At 41.2% G+C, this 17,449-nt stretch overlaps 3 protein-coding genes across 3 annotated transcripts; 1 reads left to right on the top strand and 2 right to left on the bottom strand.

The window, feature by feature from the left end:
- Positions 1–384: 384 nt before the first annotated feature.
- Positions 385–3,441, bottom strand: LOC115676771 (pre-mRNA-splicing factor SPF27 homolog). Its single transcript, XM_030599756.2, has 7 exons — positions 3,100–3,441; positions 1,951–2,126; positions 1,732–1,815; positions 1,278–1,347; positions 1,053–1,186; positions 919–977; positions 385–635 (listed from the first exon to the last, which is right to left on the bottom strand). Exons 1-6 carry the CDS (start codon positions 3,382–3,384, stop codon positions 929–931), a joined length of 798 nt encoding a protein of 265 aa, XP_030455616.1. The 5' UTR covers positions 3,385–3,441; the 3' UTR covers positions 385–635; positions 919–928.
- A 1,860-nt stretch (positions 3,442–5,301) lies between these two features.
- On the bottom strand, positions 5,302–10,025 carry LOC115676622 (peroxisome biogenesis protein 3-2). Its single transcript, XM_030599563.2, has 7 exons — positions 9,562–10,025; positions 9,125–9,286; positions 8,814–9,013; positions 8,530–8,660; positions 6,829–6,956; positions 6,243–6,470; positions 5,302–5,865 (listed from the first exon to the last, which is right to left on the bottom strand). Exons 1-7 carry the CDS (start codon positions 9,573–9,575, stop codon positions 5,610–5,612), a joined length of 1,119 nt encoding a protein of 372 aa, XP_030455423.1. The 5' UTR covers positions 9,576–10,025; the 3' UTR covers positions 5,302–5,609.
- Positions 10,026–14,388: 4,363 nt separating this feature from the next.
- LOC115676623 (guanine nucleotide-binding protein subunit beta-like protein) lies at positions 14,389–17,073 on the top strand. Its single transcript, XM_030599565.2, has 3 exons — positions 14,389–14,821; positions 15,433–16,015; positions 16,753–17,073. The coding sequence occupies exons 1-3, from the start codon at positions 14,523–14,525 to the stop codon at positions 16,852–16,854; spliced, it is 984 nt and encodes a 327-aa protein (XP_030455425.1). The 5' UTR covers positions 14,389–14,522; the 3' UTR covers positions 16,855–17,073.
- The last annotated feature ends 376 nt before the right edge of the window (positions 17,074–17,449 follow it).

Raw genomic sequence — 17,449 nt, 5'->3', positions numbered from 1 at the left:
GTCGAGTAATCTTCAAATAGCTTATTCTTCTACCGTCGTCGCCCCTCGAAAAATACTGTACTCTTCTTTGTCGACATCATGTTACTGGAGATAATATTGTGTACAATTCAGAGCGAGACCCACCTGTCAAAAAATTTAAGATTTCCTCTCTCTCTCTCTCTCTCAATACTTTGAACTCCCGTCCATGGCCACTGGATGGAGATCTCGAGTTTACCACCATGGCCGCCTGCGCTTTGACATCTTGCCGACATGGTGTCACTTGATGAGGAAAAAGTGCATTCTGTGCAGGAATTTCGGCATTCGGCGGTTCAGAACCTATTTCCGCGCTTAAGAACATTAAGATCACCATTAAAGTAAATCATTCTGTCCAACCTTCTCTGCAACTTTTAAAGCAAAGAACTTGATATGTATTCAAAATTCGATCGTCCAGACAAATGGAGGAAAAACTGGTACAAGAGATGATTAGAATACAGGCTAATTGTCTAATTTATACGATCCGGACAGATTAACCTATTTCCTCGATCCATCAATGGCATTTGGCAATACATCAGCAAGGAGAATCAGCTGCAGCATCAAGAGAGTTACTTGCGACTTTTCAAGATATACCGTCAAGTCAATACAAGTACAGGCTAACCCTACAAGAAAGGGTCAGGATTGTCAGTAGAGTAAATCGGTGCGACCCAGTGGCATAGTAAATGAAAATAGCCGAAGAGGGGCAGAAAAAGGAATCCCGAAACGCATGAAGATATTAACAGTAGCTTCACAATAGTCAGAATAGTCAGCAGGCTATACTTTCAGTGTCTTGGTCTCTAGGAAACAATGAAGGGATTGGAAAAGCTCATAGGTTCCCACTTGAATAATGAAACTGTCATATTATAACCACATAAACTGAGGGAGATTGTAAGTGAGCAGGCATACCTTTGTGATGTTAATGCAGAGAAGGACCATTCTCCATAGTGGTTTCCAACTTCCAACCCCTAAAGAGGTAACCAATAGTTAATTCCAAAGTATCCCAGAACCTATACCGGAAAATATGCGAAAAAGGCCATTACCTCTCTGCAGCTTCTCTATTTAGCTCTTCTAGCTCATTTTCGATATTAACACAAGCAGCCTGAATTTCTATATTTTTCTGACAGAGCTCCCTCCATTGTGTAGACAGAGCATTAAGCTCATATGCAGTATTTTGCTGTTAATAAAAGAATTTTCAGATCATTCACATGCAAAATTATGTGAATGAAAACATCAAGATACATATGGAAACTGCAAAGACAACATACCTGATGATATTTTCTTTCACGATTCACAGTCTCTATCTGTTCATTTTGTTCACTAGCTAACTTTTGCAGCCTGAAAAAGGAAGAAGTTCAACATAATAACCAGCTCATCACTTAGTAGTAGGAATCAAATATGATGGCAGCAATGATTGCAACTTATCAAATTGAAGAAAGAAAAAAATCATCTATGATGAGCCAGTCAGTCAATTATGTGAAAAAAAATCATCAGAAAAAGAATTGGTTGTCCCAATATATAAAATCTATAAGGTTTACACCAAATTAGGATAAGATGACACTCCATCAAAGAGGAAAAGTGCGATAGCATTGTTTGTTACGTAGTAAATACCATGTAAACAGGACATTTGATAAAGCAAGCTTGACGAACTATCATGATACCAACTATAACCATTGGATTTCAAATGAATTCAATGACTTCAAAATAGTACCTCAGACCTACCTGGCCAAGAATCCCTCCAACTGCCGGTTATGCTTAATCCAGACATCAGCACCATGTTTAGACATCAAATCAAGATTTTCCAGCCTGCAAACCAAGCAGTAAATTTAACTAGCGAAAAGGGACAAGTCAAACAGACCATGTCAAAAGCCGCAAATGCATAGAGCACTACATCTCCCATTGGCTATTCTCCAGCAAAGAACATAGCGAATCATGTGATACCTGACAACCTCGTACTGTAGCAAGCGCTGATTTTTTTGCAGTGTCTGCTTCCAGAGATTTTGATCATCCCTTCTATGTGGAGGTACCATATCGATACTGTACCGAGAGGAATCAAAAGGCACAGGGGGCCTTCCTGCCACCACACGCTCATACTCTCTAGCAAGCATAGGATTATTCTGCATTCAAGTTCTTTGATAAGTAGGTGCACAATCAATACAACTAAACAACTCTGCATTCCAAAATGAAATTTTTTTTTAAAGATGTCTTGATGTTGTTTTTTGTTTCAAATCTTAAAGCATCACCCTTTCCTGCTTTGTTTGAAAAGTAAGGAATCATTGCTTGTGCTGGAAACATGCCATCTACGAATTCACTGCAGCTTGTAGCTCAACTCAGTAAATTTTTACTTCTTTGAGATTCAGTCTGATTTTTTTTCAAGTGTGAGAAGACCAGAACTAATGAGCTCATAAGTCACTGGGGTTCATGAACCTCAGACATTGACCGACACTAGAGGCAACGAAAGAAAAGGGGAGCACGAAAGGGGCAAAGTGCGGGCATCTATAACTTTGGCAATTCAATTAATGCAGCATCAAGCATGTCTCGGTCACAGGATCACGGCTGCAGCAAGTGACCGCGAGGGGTTCGGAAAACGGATATCTGCTCCTAATTTTTCTCTCTTTACCAATCAAATTCAAGACGAAAAGAGTAATAAACGATCCCGCCAAGGTTGACCCTAAAGAGTTTCGCACATGGTATTGAGAATTTGTATCATTTTCTGTCACAGCTTCGCATCACAGCTATTCTCCGGAACTCGGCTCCTGTGCTCCACCGGATCTTGTAACGAGTCCTATGCCTAAAAGGTTCTTGAATTGCAGGATATCGACGGTCGCTAAGCTCGGTAAGCATTAGCAAAAGCTCTTCCGAATGCGGCTCTAGGCCACGCCCATAAGAGAAATCGATCGATTTCGCGCCTCTTAAACTCAACAAAGGGAAATGAACTAGCGAGATCTTTGTTCCCGATGGTGTTTCCGCGGAAGACAACCACTCATCTCATACATACAGAAGCCATAAACTTCTTCTACTCGAGAACGACACGGCACTGAAACTGAACTCCTTCGAGAAACCCTAACAAGCGAGGAGCGGGGATTTCACCTGGAACTTGAGCTTGGGGACCGGAGGCAGCTCCTTGAGGAAATCCGAGGGCTTCTTGGAGCTCCGCCGCATCTCCTCCTCGACCAGCCGGTCCACCTCGTCCTTGACGGCGCGGTGGCCGTAGTCCTCGTCGATGTAGGGCAGGGCGTCGATCGTCTCCGCGTTGGACGGGGTCGTCCACGGACGAGCGAGAGCGTCCGGCGGAGCTTCTAGCATGAGGATGTCGCCGTTGGCGGCGGCGGCGGCGGCGGCGGAGGAGGCGGAGGCGTCGCCGCTCCGACCCATTTGCACGGCGGCCGTTGTAGAGGGGAAGAAACAGAGCAAGCGCCGCTCTATTACGAATTGCGCGGCTGTTGGTTTTGACGCGCCCGTCTTTTTCTCCTTAAGACGAAAACCCCGATTTTTATTTTTATTTTTTTTATTTTTATTTGTATTTATCACCTTTCCTTCCTTTTCTTTTGCAATTAAGCCCAAAAGAAAAACCATACAAGTGCAATATGAAAAGAAAGGAAATAAAATTCCCCCTCTTTCTCTCTCTTTTTCTTTCTTTTGTTTCTCTCATGATCAAATCTTTAAGAAGATAAGTGCATTGGAAGTCCTAAAATTTATCCTAAAAGTGTAATTGAGTCTTAAAACTTTAAGAGTTAATATCACGAAAAACCCCAAACTGGTACACCTATGATAAATTTACCCAAAACTAATTTTTTGACCATCAAAAACCCCAAACTGGTATATTTGTGACAAATTTGTCTTCCGTGAAACTGGCTTGATATCATGAAAAATCATAAATTGATAAATCTGTAACAAACAGAGGGATAAAAACCCCAAACTGGTACAACCATCAACTGTCACGTATAATCTAATTTAGTAATTTAACAGTAAAATGTAACGGAAACTAACGGAGGGTAAATTTATCACAGATGTAGCAGTTTTGAGTTTTTTTTGGTGAAAAAATTAATTTAGAGTAAATTTATCACAGTTGTACCAGTTTGGGATATTTCATGGTATTAACCTAAACTTAAAAAAAAATGCAATTAAGTCTTAAAACTTATCAAATTGGTTCAATCAAGTCCCCATGTTAACTCCATCCAACTAGGCTAATGAAAAAATGATGATGTGTCTTATTTTATTACTTGACAATGTGACGATCATCAAGCGCCATGTCAAAAAAAATTAAAAAATTAAAAAATAAATACAAACAAAATTAAATTTTAAAAAAATTATGAAGCTACAAGTTTAAAAAAAAAAACACTACAAACTACAAAAAAAAAACTAACTAAATTAGAGCCCTTACCAGTGGCTACCGCTATCGTCGCCCATTGCTGGAAAGGGCCGACGAAGGTCGTCTAGGCCTGGCCGAAGCCACCACAAGCTTTGTTCCTCCTTTTTTTTTTTGTAATTGGTTTTTTTAAACAAAAATTATCCTTTGTTATTTATTTAATCTAATTTAAGTTCAAATTTGAAAAGAAAATAATAAAAATTGTCACGTAGGAAAAAGAAAATAATTTAAAAATACCACGTCAGCATTTTCCGCTTGTCAAGTTGGATAGAGTTAATGAAAAGACTTGATTACATCAATTTGACAAATTTTACAACTGTGATTACACTTTTTGAAAGTTTTAGACTCAATTGCACTTTCATAACAAGTTTTAATACTTCCGGTGCACTTATATTAATCTTTATGTATATTTTCACCAAAAAAATTTGAAAGTGTAAATTTTGAAGAACCACCCTTCATCGAATCAGTATATAAGTTATCCCATTGTTTTAGAGTATTGGTGATTACCTATTATATAGGAGGACAAGGTTGAAGATAGCTTGATTTAGGTATGGTTCAAATAAGGAAATAAAACCCAAATAAAAGAATTTATTTTGGCATTTTTCCATGACCAAGATGAATCGTTTTGTAAGATGAAACTGGGTCACACTGGAAAGAGAGTGAATTATGTCACACAAATCACAATTTAGCACCCCATTTGCAAAAGAATTCACTCCACAAAAAGAGCCTCCAGAATTTAAATGCTATTACATATAGATGATGCTCATGCTTAAGATATAATTTACCAAAAAGACACAAGAAATCTTGATCCCTTAGAACATAATTATTTCCATAAGAAAAATGAAAAGAGTCAGGAAGCCTCAAGGTTTTCTGAAACCATTTCTGGACAATTGGGTATACATAAGAATGACAGAATTGGCAACTTTGATCAAAGTTTACCTCCACCACCAAATTTCATCTTAGGAAGAGTCAGCACCGCAACATCAGTACATCTGATTGCACAATCTACCAGTTCAATATGCTGGACAACATAAGTACTTGAGAAAAAGAATCACATGAATGATGCACCCAACCAACACTCATCTTTCCTCATTATTCCTCTCGAAAGTGTCCAAAACCTAACCAAAAAAATTACCAAACCTAGCTCCTTTCGAGTTTTTCTTTTCTTTTTACATAACAAGTGTCCATTTCGTGGATGAATTTAAACTACAGACTATGCCCGCTTGCATTTCTATGAATTCGGCATATTTGTGTATAGAAGAGTGAAGAAGAGTTCAACATCCGGAGAGTCCCTAATTATCTGGATGAAACGGTTCTTGCTTGGTTCTTCGAGAAGGAGAGACCCCATCTGCGCCACTCGAGGTAAGAGTTTAGCTAGTGGTATCCCTGACGTCGCACTGCTTCCTCCGGCTTGAAGTCCAAATTCCTCGACCAGTGCATGCGCAACCATTTTCAACGATACATCAACTACACGCCCGAATTCGGTACTGCAGGAAAATTCAGGAAATCAATCCAAAAATGATGAGGTCGTAGTATACTTTGCTCAACAGAAGTCCAAGTCCAAAGATAGTAAACCAACTACTCAATGAATTTGAACACTGAGTTACATTACAGAATAGTTTTAATGCACCCTTTCATCAAGATATTAAACATAATAGCATGACCTATCCCTAAAGAGGTCTACAACGAACCATCATTGAACTTGCTAAGCTTGAACTACTCTAAATGCAAGGCCATTTAGCATCAAACTAATGAAAGAGAACATTGTCAAAGAGAGCATTTTCTAAGTGAAATCACTTATGAAACTGCAATACAATAAGTTGTGAATGGTCACCGCTCATATTCTAAGTATGGACAGACAAACCTTGATATCACAGTTTGAGCCTCCACCATTAGCTGGTCAAACTTGGTAAAGTCAGGGACTATTGTATCCTCATTGCCGGAAGTGTTACTGATATTATACAATCTAGCGTCCTCAGGCATCAAATAGCCCACCCACTGATGGGGGCTTCCCATGATCATGAAGGTGTCGAGTATTTGTATAATTGTTTCATGCAGCGCCGCGTTGTCAAAGAAATCTCTCAATTGCTTCCTGCAAGTGACTTCCAAATACTCCATTAAGAAAGCAAGATCGAGCAAATCTCCGAAGAAACATGCTGGAGCTACATTTTCGTGAAATTTCTAAGCATACCCTATAAGCACAAAGTTAGCCTCAGAGAGAAATCATGTCAAAATAGCTCATCAAAGGGCCCAGTGGCTGTATCCCACAAAACACCACCAGTACCTCCACAGCCTCCAGTCGTCCGCACAAAACCCACATTGGCCAGGCACCAAAAAAATGCCATAAGCGCTCTGAGGTGAGACCCAATGGCCAAAAACGAAATTAAAAGGAGGCTCACACACTCCCTCATAGAGACGGACATGTTGATGCAGGTGACAAAGAGCCTTACCCTTTGAGAACTTCACTGGCTGCTGCCTGCAAATTATATATCAAGGCTGGCATGCCATGATTAGAGAGAAAATCAGCGCTTGCAAGGAACTTCTGCTGGTCCTCCATGTCAATGAGATCAGCATCGTCCTGTCATGAACAATGTTAACAAACAGGATTGACTTGAACTGAGGACCGGTGCCTTATACATGTGAATAGTCAGGCAAGGGATAGAAGTACACTATGTGAAAAGCAGCAACTTCGGATTGAACACAGTAACTTTAGAAGTATCTGCTCCAAACAACTACAACAACAACAGGCCGCATCCCACCAAGTGTGGTCAGATGAATAAAACCTCTTATGTATAGTGCTCTGTTTTGTGTAAAATTGTCACAAAGCTAAAAATACGACATCACTAAAATCAGAAATGAATGCTCTATCTTCATTTAACTGTTCAGGTTCTGCTTTCAGATAAATACTAAGCCGGCTCTCTAATTGAGTGTAGAAGTCCAGAGATTGTCAACGCACCTCACACTTTATATCAAGATAGAGATATGGAAGAGCATTTGAACTTTGAATAGCTGTAGTTCCATATATCATCAATATACAGACACTAGTAACATGTTACTAAAAGGCAAATAAAAAGTTAATAATGGACCCTTCTGGTTATGGCATCTAGCAATTACGAACATTCTATGGACCTTACTGATAGCATACTGCATGTGCCATAGTTACGTCTAACATCTCAGCATGCTTATGTTTAACTCGAATATCTACTTAAAGTAGGAGGACGAGGAGCAGGAGAAATCCAAAGCATACATGATCCAAAGGAAATTAGACCTGTGTCAAGATATAGACTGATCTCCTAGCTAAGATCATAAAGGGTAAACAAGTACAACGAAATTGCAAATATTTAATTGTCTAACTAGCCAGAGCATTCTTGCTATGAGGAGAGGTTTACAGAAGGTGATGATGAAGCCTACATCTATGCAGGGAGAAAGGCCTACAAATCAAATGCAAAAGCTCATATTACAAAATAAATCAACAGTTTAAGGTAAGAAGATTCTGAAGGAGCAATTTTGATGCTTTAGTTTTAAAGTAACAAGATCATAAAATGATTGTAATGCGTGAAACGCAACAATATGGGTAAAAGTTGCCTTAATGATCCTGATATGACAACATATGCCAAATTATCTCCAAGCATCTCTTTAGTCCCTACCTAGCTTCTGCTTGGTTTGCAATTCCTAAATCTTCAAACTATATACTAGATCATTTTGTCTAACATCTGTCTATAAATGTGGTCTATAGCACAATAACCTTCCATTTTCATGTTCTACATGATAGGATCCACAATTGCTTAGAGTAATACAAGTGGAGACAGCCAAAACAGAATAGAAATAGATCAACAGGATTGTTCATTTAGGTACTGATAACCAGTGATTTGAAAATGTGCGTTCGCTTGGTACTCATAAGGCCAAGAAAAGTATTAACTGCATATCCATGAGGACGAGGTAATGCAACAGAAGATAAGTTGATATCTGAAAAAAACACCAATCCAATGAAATCTTGAAAACATGCTTGAAACTCCGTGAGAGCACCTTAAAGCAAGTGTTAGACAACTATGACAAGAAAAGTACTTGAATTTTTACCCGACCCGATTACTCAACAGAAAGATGCATCGGACGATATGCTTAAAAGAAATTAATATGGAAGAGGCTCTTACGAGTAATTGAGAGCTTCCAAGGCCCCGAGCAGTGTCAAGATACAAATGTCTCCCCAGGATATTGACTTGAACTCTGATGTACAAGCTGAGTATTGTCATTGCCCAAAGTGAGACCAACATTCTGGTAAAACCTGGAGGAAACAATTAACAAGGAGAAGTGAAATACTGCTATGAAGTAGACTGGTACGTCAAAGGATTACAGTATCACCTAAGATAGCACACTCATAAGATGTTACAGCCCAATGGCACATAGGGAAAGCAATAAAAAGAGCACAAACTCATACTCAGAATTTTCAGTTGATGCCACAATTCAAGTTTCTCTGCAGACGTCAACGTGTTGGGTTGGCCCTTTCCTCTCATTAACCTTTCTGTAAAGTGCGTCAAGTCCAACTCTTCCGCTATCCGGCTACTTAAATAGTGCATTGAATGAGGCATGGTAGTTGTATTGGCTATTCTTTGGATATTCTGGAAATGGGTTTGCATACTGTCATCAAAATTCAGAAACCATAGCATGAGACCATATCATTAGCCGCAGTAACAGTCCACAGCAGTTGCATTAAGAAAAACAACAGATGGGAAGCTAAATCCTCTTAACTGAGCCTTGACGAGTTCCTCATTTTCGCGCTCACCGGCCAACACCTTTTCAAGATCCAAAAGCTGCTTCTTACGAGCATCATAAAGCCTATACAGAAAGTATCCACCACCTAAAATGCCAGCACCAAACAAAATCTTTCTCCGATGCCTCCGCCAAAAATCCCTGTGTTCACACAAGCTTGAAGATAAATCAACCGGCCTTCGAACTTTTCTTGTTCTTATCAACAGAAACAGAAAGTGCTACACAATCTCACCATGATGTGGATAAAACCCAGAAACTCAGTCAAGAAAAAATATCAAACAGAAGTAACAGTTCGGCTAGATATCAACCAAACATGAACAAATGCAAGTGCCCATATGGCAAACGCCCGTTTTTCAGGCAAGAAAGCAGCATAACGACACCGCAGCCTCACAAATACAGCGTACACACCGACTGACCTCAAAGAAATCATCTTCTCTGGTGCTTATGGAGACCAGAAATCCATGCCAGCCCTCGTTGGAGATTCCGGAAGCGCCACACGCGCGATGGCTCGAAGATTCAAGAAAAGGGGCTTCTGGGCACTGGGCGTTTGAGGAAGAGCTCCTGCAGAATCTTTGATTGGCGGGGAGTGTAGATTTCCAAAGGGGGTTTGTACCCTTTCGAGGTCTCCCTCTGCCAGCCCAAGATTCCCACTCCGGAGAGCACACGGATTCGCAAGAGTCGAGATGGGGTAGAGCTAAAAGATGAAGACGGAACCGTCCACCAGGCAAAATCGAAGCAGAAACCTAAAGATGGGGTTCCAACAAGAACATGAAAAGTTGTGCCTTCCAATGTCGATTCCAAGAATCTGACCAAACAAAAAATTGTCGATTCGAAGAAGAGAATAATTTGTAGACACAAGAAAACCCAAGTAAAAAAATTATTTCGGCTTCCATATGCAATTTTCTTATCGCTCTCTTGATATGTTCTCAGGAAAATTCCAAACAAAAACCTGAATTATCTTGTTTTTTAAAATAAAAGGTCTGAAATGGATCTTATTTAAAAAATGGCCTGAAGTAGCTATGGCAATTTTAAATAAAAGCTTGAAATGGCCGTGACAGTATCAAATAAGAGTCTAACCTCGCCAAGGACATTTTTCGTTTAAAGACAATTTTAACTTAAATTTTAATTAAATTATATTAAAAATTAAGAAAACTAAATTTTCTTTCAAAAGGAAAAAGAAACGCGAGTAGGGGGGCTGCTTGGGGCCGCCAACCCATTGCCAGTAGGGCGTTGGGCATAGCTGGCGGGGTCGCCGGCAACTCTTGTCAGAACCGGGCGAGGGCCTAGATCTAAGCGAGGGTCGCCATCCCTCGCCTCTAGTTGACGAGGGTCGTCGGCCCTCGCCGAGGCATCGATGCCCCATTGGCAATGAGGCAGCCGAGGGCCTTGGTTTTTTCTTTCTTTGTATATTTTTTTTAAGTTTTAGCATTTTTTATTTTTTGAGTTTGCCTTTTTTATAGAAAAATTTTGGATTTTTAACCTAATTTAATTAAGATTTTGTGTAAAAATTAGGATTCGGATCAAAACGATGTCGTTTTAGTGCTTTAGTTAACCTTAACACCACATAAGATGCCACGTGAGAGAAATAAAATATTAAAAAAAATCACGTCAATATTTTCCTTTAGTCAAATTGAATAGAGTCAGTAGAAAGACCCGATTTTTACACAAAAATCGAGTCTTTGAGCTTGGGCTTACAAGCCCTTGTTGGCTTTGCTCGAAGTCGGCGAGGGTCGCCCAGGCGAAGCTAGCTCTCGCCTGTGGCTTTCAAAGGCGACCTCGCCCCACCCTCTCCGGGTATCGCTAATGGCCGGCCATCGCTTAAGGCCGGCCATCGCTTAAGACTGGCCATCGGCGAAAAGGAAAAAAAAACAGAAAAAGAAAAAAAGAGAAAAAATCTAAAAATATAGGATAAAAATGCCCTCAACTAGCCGATGAAATTAAGCCCTTCTTTAAGAATGACATGGCCACTTCAAGCCCTTATTTGAAATAAAATCAACTTCAGGCTCTTATTTAAGGAAATGAGGGCATTTCATACATTTATTTGTAAATAAGGTCCACTCTAGGTCCTTATTTGAGAAAATGAGAGTATTTTAGGCCTTTATTTGGAATTTTTCCTATGATATTTACAAAGAAAAAAAGATTTTGTAAAATCCAGTGATAATTTGTGAAGGTACCTACGTCATTCATTAGATTTAATGAAAAAATGTTCGATTTTTAAGATGATAATTATGTATGTCACAAAGTTAATGCATTGAAAAATACATTATTTAATATATTAAAAAGTGTGGTGCATTAGATAATATTTCTGTTAACCGCACAAAATTTTATTTCCGGAATTGAAAAAGAACAGAAATGCTTTTAGTATGATTTTAAAAAAAAATTATTCCTAATTTTTTTCATTTAATTATAAAAATATCAGTGGAGACTAAATAATTTATATTTGGATAAAATGGGATTTATCCAATGACTTAACTGATCAAGATATTCTAAGATGGCCTCGGAAAATCCAACGTAATAGTTAATTAATGATGAATGGATGGAAACGGCAGCAACGAGTTTCACTGATTTATAATTCACAATTATGATGAGGTCGACGGTAAATCTTTGGGCATCACACTAAATAGGTGCATACACCTTTTGAGCCTTTTTAGCTGCAAGAAGAAGAGCAAACGTTGCCTGGTGAAATGGGTAAGGACCAAAGAACCGAGGATGGAGGCAATCCTAAAGTTGGTGCGCTCATTTGCACGAACTCATCGAACTTTCAAGTAAGTGACATCGGAAATCCATGGAGCACAAGCTTATTCGACTGCTATGAACACGAGACAAATGGTAATGGCGTTAACCGATTACAATTAGTAAAGTCCAGACAAATGTCGTAAACTCTAGCATATGTCTTCAATAACTTGATTTATCTGGTGAAAGTTTTTGAAGAAGATAACTTCTCTAATATTTTTTTAAGCACCGCAACATTCACGTCCCAATTATAATTGATTATATAAAGTTCTTGAAAGAGGAAGGTGGAATTAGAATCCTACATCCTTGCTTTTTAAATTTAAAAATATATATTGTCATTGGCTCATTACGAGAGAGTGGCATGGCCTAAGAATAGAATTATAATATATTATGATATAGAATTGGATGATCTTAATACGATTAATAGAAATGTTGCTAAGTATTTAAAAATAACATTACATAAGTCACGTAGGAATTACACGCAATACTGCATCAAATTGAATAGGAAAATATTTTTCCGTCGTTTGGTATAGAAAATATGATTTGATTATCTTGGAGAAAATTATCAAAAAATTAGAAATTTTTTAGTGTTTGGCTAAAACTTGAAAATGAATAGGAAAATATTTTTCCATCATTTGGTATGGAAAATATGATTTGATTATCCTAGAGAAAATTATCAAAAAATTAGAAATTTTAATTATTTTTCTTTTTCTTTTATTTTTTTTCTTTTTCTTACTTCCTTCTTGCTCGGCTTGTCGCCAGCTACGGCGATGGCCGGCAACCAGCCACAAGTAAGGGACGAGCTTGCCCAAGGTCGGCGAGACTTGACATCGCCAGATCTGATGAGAAAATCGTTGCTCACAAGACTCTTCCCTCTCCTAAACCCTAACTCATCGCCGCCCTCCCTCGGCAATCTAGAACACGTCATCCTCGAACACCAGCATCTCCTCCTCCTCGCTCCCCCCCAACATGTCCTCCAACCTTTTCGCTCCCACTGCCATCCTAATCCTCTCCGGAGTCATCTTCCTCCGCCCTCCCTCATAGATGGAGCTCTTGAGCGTCTCGAGGTCATGGCGGCAAGTGAAGCCATTGCCGAAGAAGGCCTTGTAGGAGTGAGGCTGGACCTAGGGTTTTGGGATCAGGGGAGGTAGGAGGGGAGGATCGGCAATCTTTTCAGAGAATCGAAGTTGCTGTCTTTCTATTGACTAAAAAAGTTTTCCTTCACTAGTTTATTTTTTGTGAATCAAACGCCAAAAAATTCGGAAATTTTTTTCTTGAAAGTTATATTCCATGAAACAAACGGGACCTAAGATTTAAGTTTGAATCGATCATAATAGGTCTAGTGACACCTGAGCTCATCTATGCCTGTTTGTGCTAAGACAAATTTGAGTAGGGGTGAGCATGATGGACCGCCCAAACCGGGATCGGACCGGACCTGCCGGTTTGGTCCAGTTCTCGAGAGTATCGGTCCGGTTCCCGGTTCCTAAAAGTGGAACCGATTTTCGGGCGGTCCGGTTCCCGGTTCTAGGGTGGGAACCGGACCGGACTGGACCGAACCGATAAATATATATTTACTTTTTAAATTTTTTGAAGAAAAAAAGAAAGCCTAATCTATTCCCTCTTGCCTTTACCAATTTTTTTAAGGATTGGTTCCATTGGAAAATTGAATTGGTTCCATTGGAACGTGATTGGTTCCATTTGAAAATAGAAAAATAAATACATTTATTTAAAATAGAAAGCCTAATTTAAAAGTACGTGATCGGTTCCATTGGAACTGGACCGGACCATCGGTCCGGTCCGGTCCACGGTCCTAGGACTAGCCGGTCCAGTCCTCGGTCATAGAAAATGGGAACCGGTCCTCCCGGTCCGGTTCCTGGTTCTTGGGTGGGACCGGACCGAACCGGGAACCGCTCACCCCTAAATTTGAGCGAATCTATATAAGGGCATTTAGCTATAAAAGCACCAACTAACTCGAACCAAGCTTTTCGCAATGTGAAAAAATGGCGTGCACTCTTTGCCAACAAAGCGAGCCTACATAACACCTAATTCAAGGGCACGATCCCCGGCCTTGGACGCACCCATTAATCATCTCTACTTTAAAAGCCGGGGGAACGCGCATCGCAACAGCTTACATCCACGCGTCAGCAGTCCACAGCTCTTTCTCTCGGCACGGAACATAGCCCAGTGCCCAGAAAGCACGAGCCGACGCCCCCCCGGCGGCATGGCTCGACCCTTAGACCTTATCCCAGGGTCAATTTTACTCAAATCCCGATCCCCCTAAGAACCAAACCCCACTTAAAAACCATTAATCATGTGAGCCTTGCGCGTGCATCTCGAACAGTAAAAACGGGACCCGGCGGTGACACCGGGCCCGCGGACCGGGTTCGGGCAAGAGTTTCTCCTATTCCAATCAACACCACCACCACCACCACCACCACCACCATCATCCCCCCTAAACTCCATCCCCCAAAACCCTAACCGGGGAGGGGTATATAAAGCTCAATCTCAAAGCACTCATCCTCGCGCCTCCCCCACACGCACTCACAGACACTCTTGCCTCCTCCTTCCTTCCTTCCTTCCTTCCTTCTCCGAAGAGAGAAGAAGAGCGACCGGCGGTCGAAAGCGCAGGAGAAACCCTAGGGAGATGGCGGAGGGGCTGCACCTGAAGGGGACGATGAGGGCCCACACCGACATGGTGACGGCCATCGCCGTCCCGACCGACAACTCCGAGATGATCGTCACCTCCTCCCGCGACAAGTCCATCATCCTGTGGCACCTCACCAAGGAGGACAAGGTCTACGGCGTCCCCCGCCGCCGCCTCACCGGCCACTCCCACTTCGTCCAGGACGTCGTCCTCTCCTCCGACGGCCAGTTCGCCCTCTCCGGCTCCTGGGACGGCGAGCTCCGCCTCTGGGACCTCGCCGCCGGCGTCTCCGCCCGCAGGTGATCGTTTCTCTTTCTTGCCCTTCGCTTTTGGAAGTCTCGCAGCATTCTGCCTATGGCGTTTCACGTGTGCGCGATGGGTTTTGGTTTGTTCTATTGGTAGATCTGTGCTCGACCCATGGACGGTCTGAGTAATCTGTCCTCTGGTTCGGGCGTGTCTGGTTGCTTCACTTTCGGGAATGGTGAAAGTTACGTGATTTGCCAATGTTGAAATAGCGAGGGCGTAGCATTTGTTCTGGAACTGTTGTTGAGCGCTAGTCTATTTTGGCTTGAGTAGTCTTATTGCCATAACGAAGAAATTGTTGTCATGGTATTCTAGTGCCAGGTGATTCTCTTCAAGTTCAGTACTTTTTCTCTTTTCAGTTTGATGGGTTTATTCTTTTTAGATAGGGATTGTACTTCGCAGATCTTCACTGATGGTGCGGAGAGTGCAGATTCAGATTCATACTACTGAGTTCTGTTTGGCTAAGTAGCTTTGCTCACACTAATTTTGGGAATTCTTGGACTCTGTGAAATTGACTTAGTTTTTTGATCCCTGAGTTGTAAGTGCTGTCCTGAATCCTGATTGAATGACTAAGAGCATAACTGGGTTCTATTTGATTCTGCTGTAGGTTCGTGGGCCACACTAAGGACGTGCTCTCGGTGGCCTTCTCTATCGACAACCGGCAGATTGTATCAGCATCTCGTGACCGCACGATCAAGCTCTGGAACACTCTGGGGGAGTGCAAGTACACCATTCAGGAAGGTGAAGCTCATAACGATTGGGTGAGTTGCGTCAGGTTCAGTCCCAACATCCATCAGCCGACCATCGTGTCTGCGTCGTGGGACCGCACTGTGAAAGTGTGGAATTTGACCAACTGCAAGCTGAGGAACACCCTGCATGGGCATTCTGGCTACGTGAATACTGTGGCTGTGTCTCCCGATGGGTCACTTTGCGCTAGCGGTGGCAAGGATGGAGTGATATTGCTCTGGGACTTGGCAGAAGGGAAGAAGCTGTACTCGCTGGAGGCTGGTGCCATTATTCATTCACTTTGCTTCAGTCCGAATAGGTATTGGCTCTGTGCAGCCACAGAGAACAGCATTAAGATCTGGGATCTAGAGAGCAAGAGCATTGTGGAGGACTTGAGGGTTGATTTGAAGAACGAAGCTGATCTAAGTGATGAAACTACAGGGGCTATGAGCTCAACTAAGAAGGTAGATTTTTCTACAGGCTATGCTTTGATATTTGTTATCTCCATCCTCCAGCAATATTATCGCTTGATACAGTGTACATCCATGTTTCCTATTTACCTTATATTGGGGACTGGTTCTTCCGTTTCTTTACTCTGGTGATACTTTGTGTGGAAATATGTGGTGGAAGCACATTCGAAAGATGTGAATACAGAGGTAGTTGGTCTGTAACATTGATACGCTGTATGCTCTATGCTGCTTAATCATATTTTTGCAAGGTTTATGCACTGTGTGCTAGGCATGACCAACTGCATCTCGATAGTACTCAATAGCACACATCTTTCCTACAACGCCAAATTAGAAATCAGTTCATTGGTCACTCTTCTTGACTTTGTACGCCGGAATAGGTTAGATGAACTCCTGTAAATCTGTTGTTTTTGTGTAGCTCAGATGCCTTATGGTCATACATTCTTGATTGAGAATACTTTGCTGCATAATTGGCATTCCTGCGTAAGGGAATTCTTTGATGCTACTTCCTCTGCTTACTTGAATACCTGCCTAAGTTGATCATTTATTGGAAAAAAGCAAAAGACTGGTTGAATGGCCAGTACCCATATCGTGAGTGACCAATGCATGCTGACTACAATAAGCACCGCACCATTATCGAACTGTATAACTGTGCTTGCCTGCTATTATTTCTTCGTAGGAGGCATGAATTTTTTGGTATCAATAGGAACGCTAATCATTGGATAATATTGCAGGTCATCTACTGCACGAGCTTGAACTGGAGCTTTGATGGAAGTACCTTGTTCAGTGGTTACAACGATGGCGTGATCAGAGTCTGGGGAATCGGGCGTTACTAGGAAATTTTTGACGATCACTACTGCTGAACCGTTTTTCAAAGATTTCGTTCGTCGTCTGTTTTTTTAGTGGTTTAAAAGAACCTTTTAGGATCTTGTTTAAGATATGATGCTTGAAGCAATATGCCTGCCTCTACTCTTATGTTCAGTTGGAGAAGATTTGGCCTCTGGGCGGTCTTATTTTTTTGAGAACAGAGATATAATACCTGGTTTTACGGCAAATTCAGTTCATGTTGTCTTCTAAAGGATTTATGTTAGGGCTGCCGGCGTTGAAGGCTGATTGAGCTCTCCTCCTCTCTACCACCAATCTGATGGTAGATCCGATATTTCGTATGACTGTTACGTCTCATGATAGTGACACGCAGCGTAACATGTCCAAATTTTAGCCCGGCATAAGATGACAAGCATATAACATGAGTAGAGTGATTAATTGGTTGCATCACGTCGGCCGTGTGAGTGATAATTTAGGTACTTTTCCCTCGCGAAGAGGAAGTGATTTCTCGGACTTTAGGAGCATATATAATTGCATTTTTTTGATATTTTTTCATGAATTGGAATGGCTCTTTGGCTGATACGAGGGATGTGGCCATAAGGCATT

Source organism: Syzygium oleosum, unplaced genomic scaffold, assembly GCF_021117445.2.
Source record: "Syzygium oleosum isolate NSW1041296 unplaced genomic scaffold, Sole_v2.1 Sole_v2.17, whole genome shotgun sequence".
Classification (NCBI taxonomy): domain Eukaryota; kingdom Viridiplantae; phylum Streptophyta; class Magnoliopsida; order Myrtales; family Myrtaceae; genus Syzygium; species Syzygium oleosum.
This window is presented reverse-complemented; position numbering and strand designations above follow the sequence as displayed.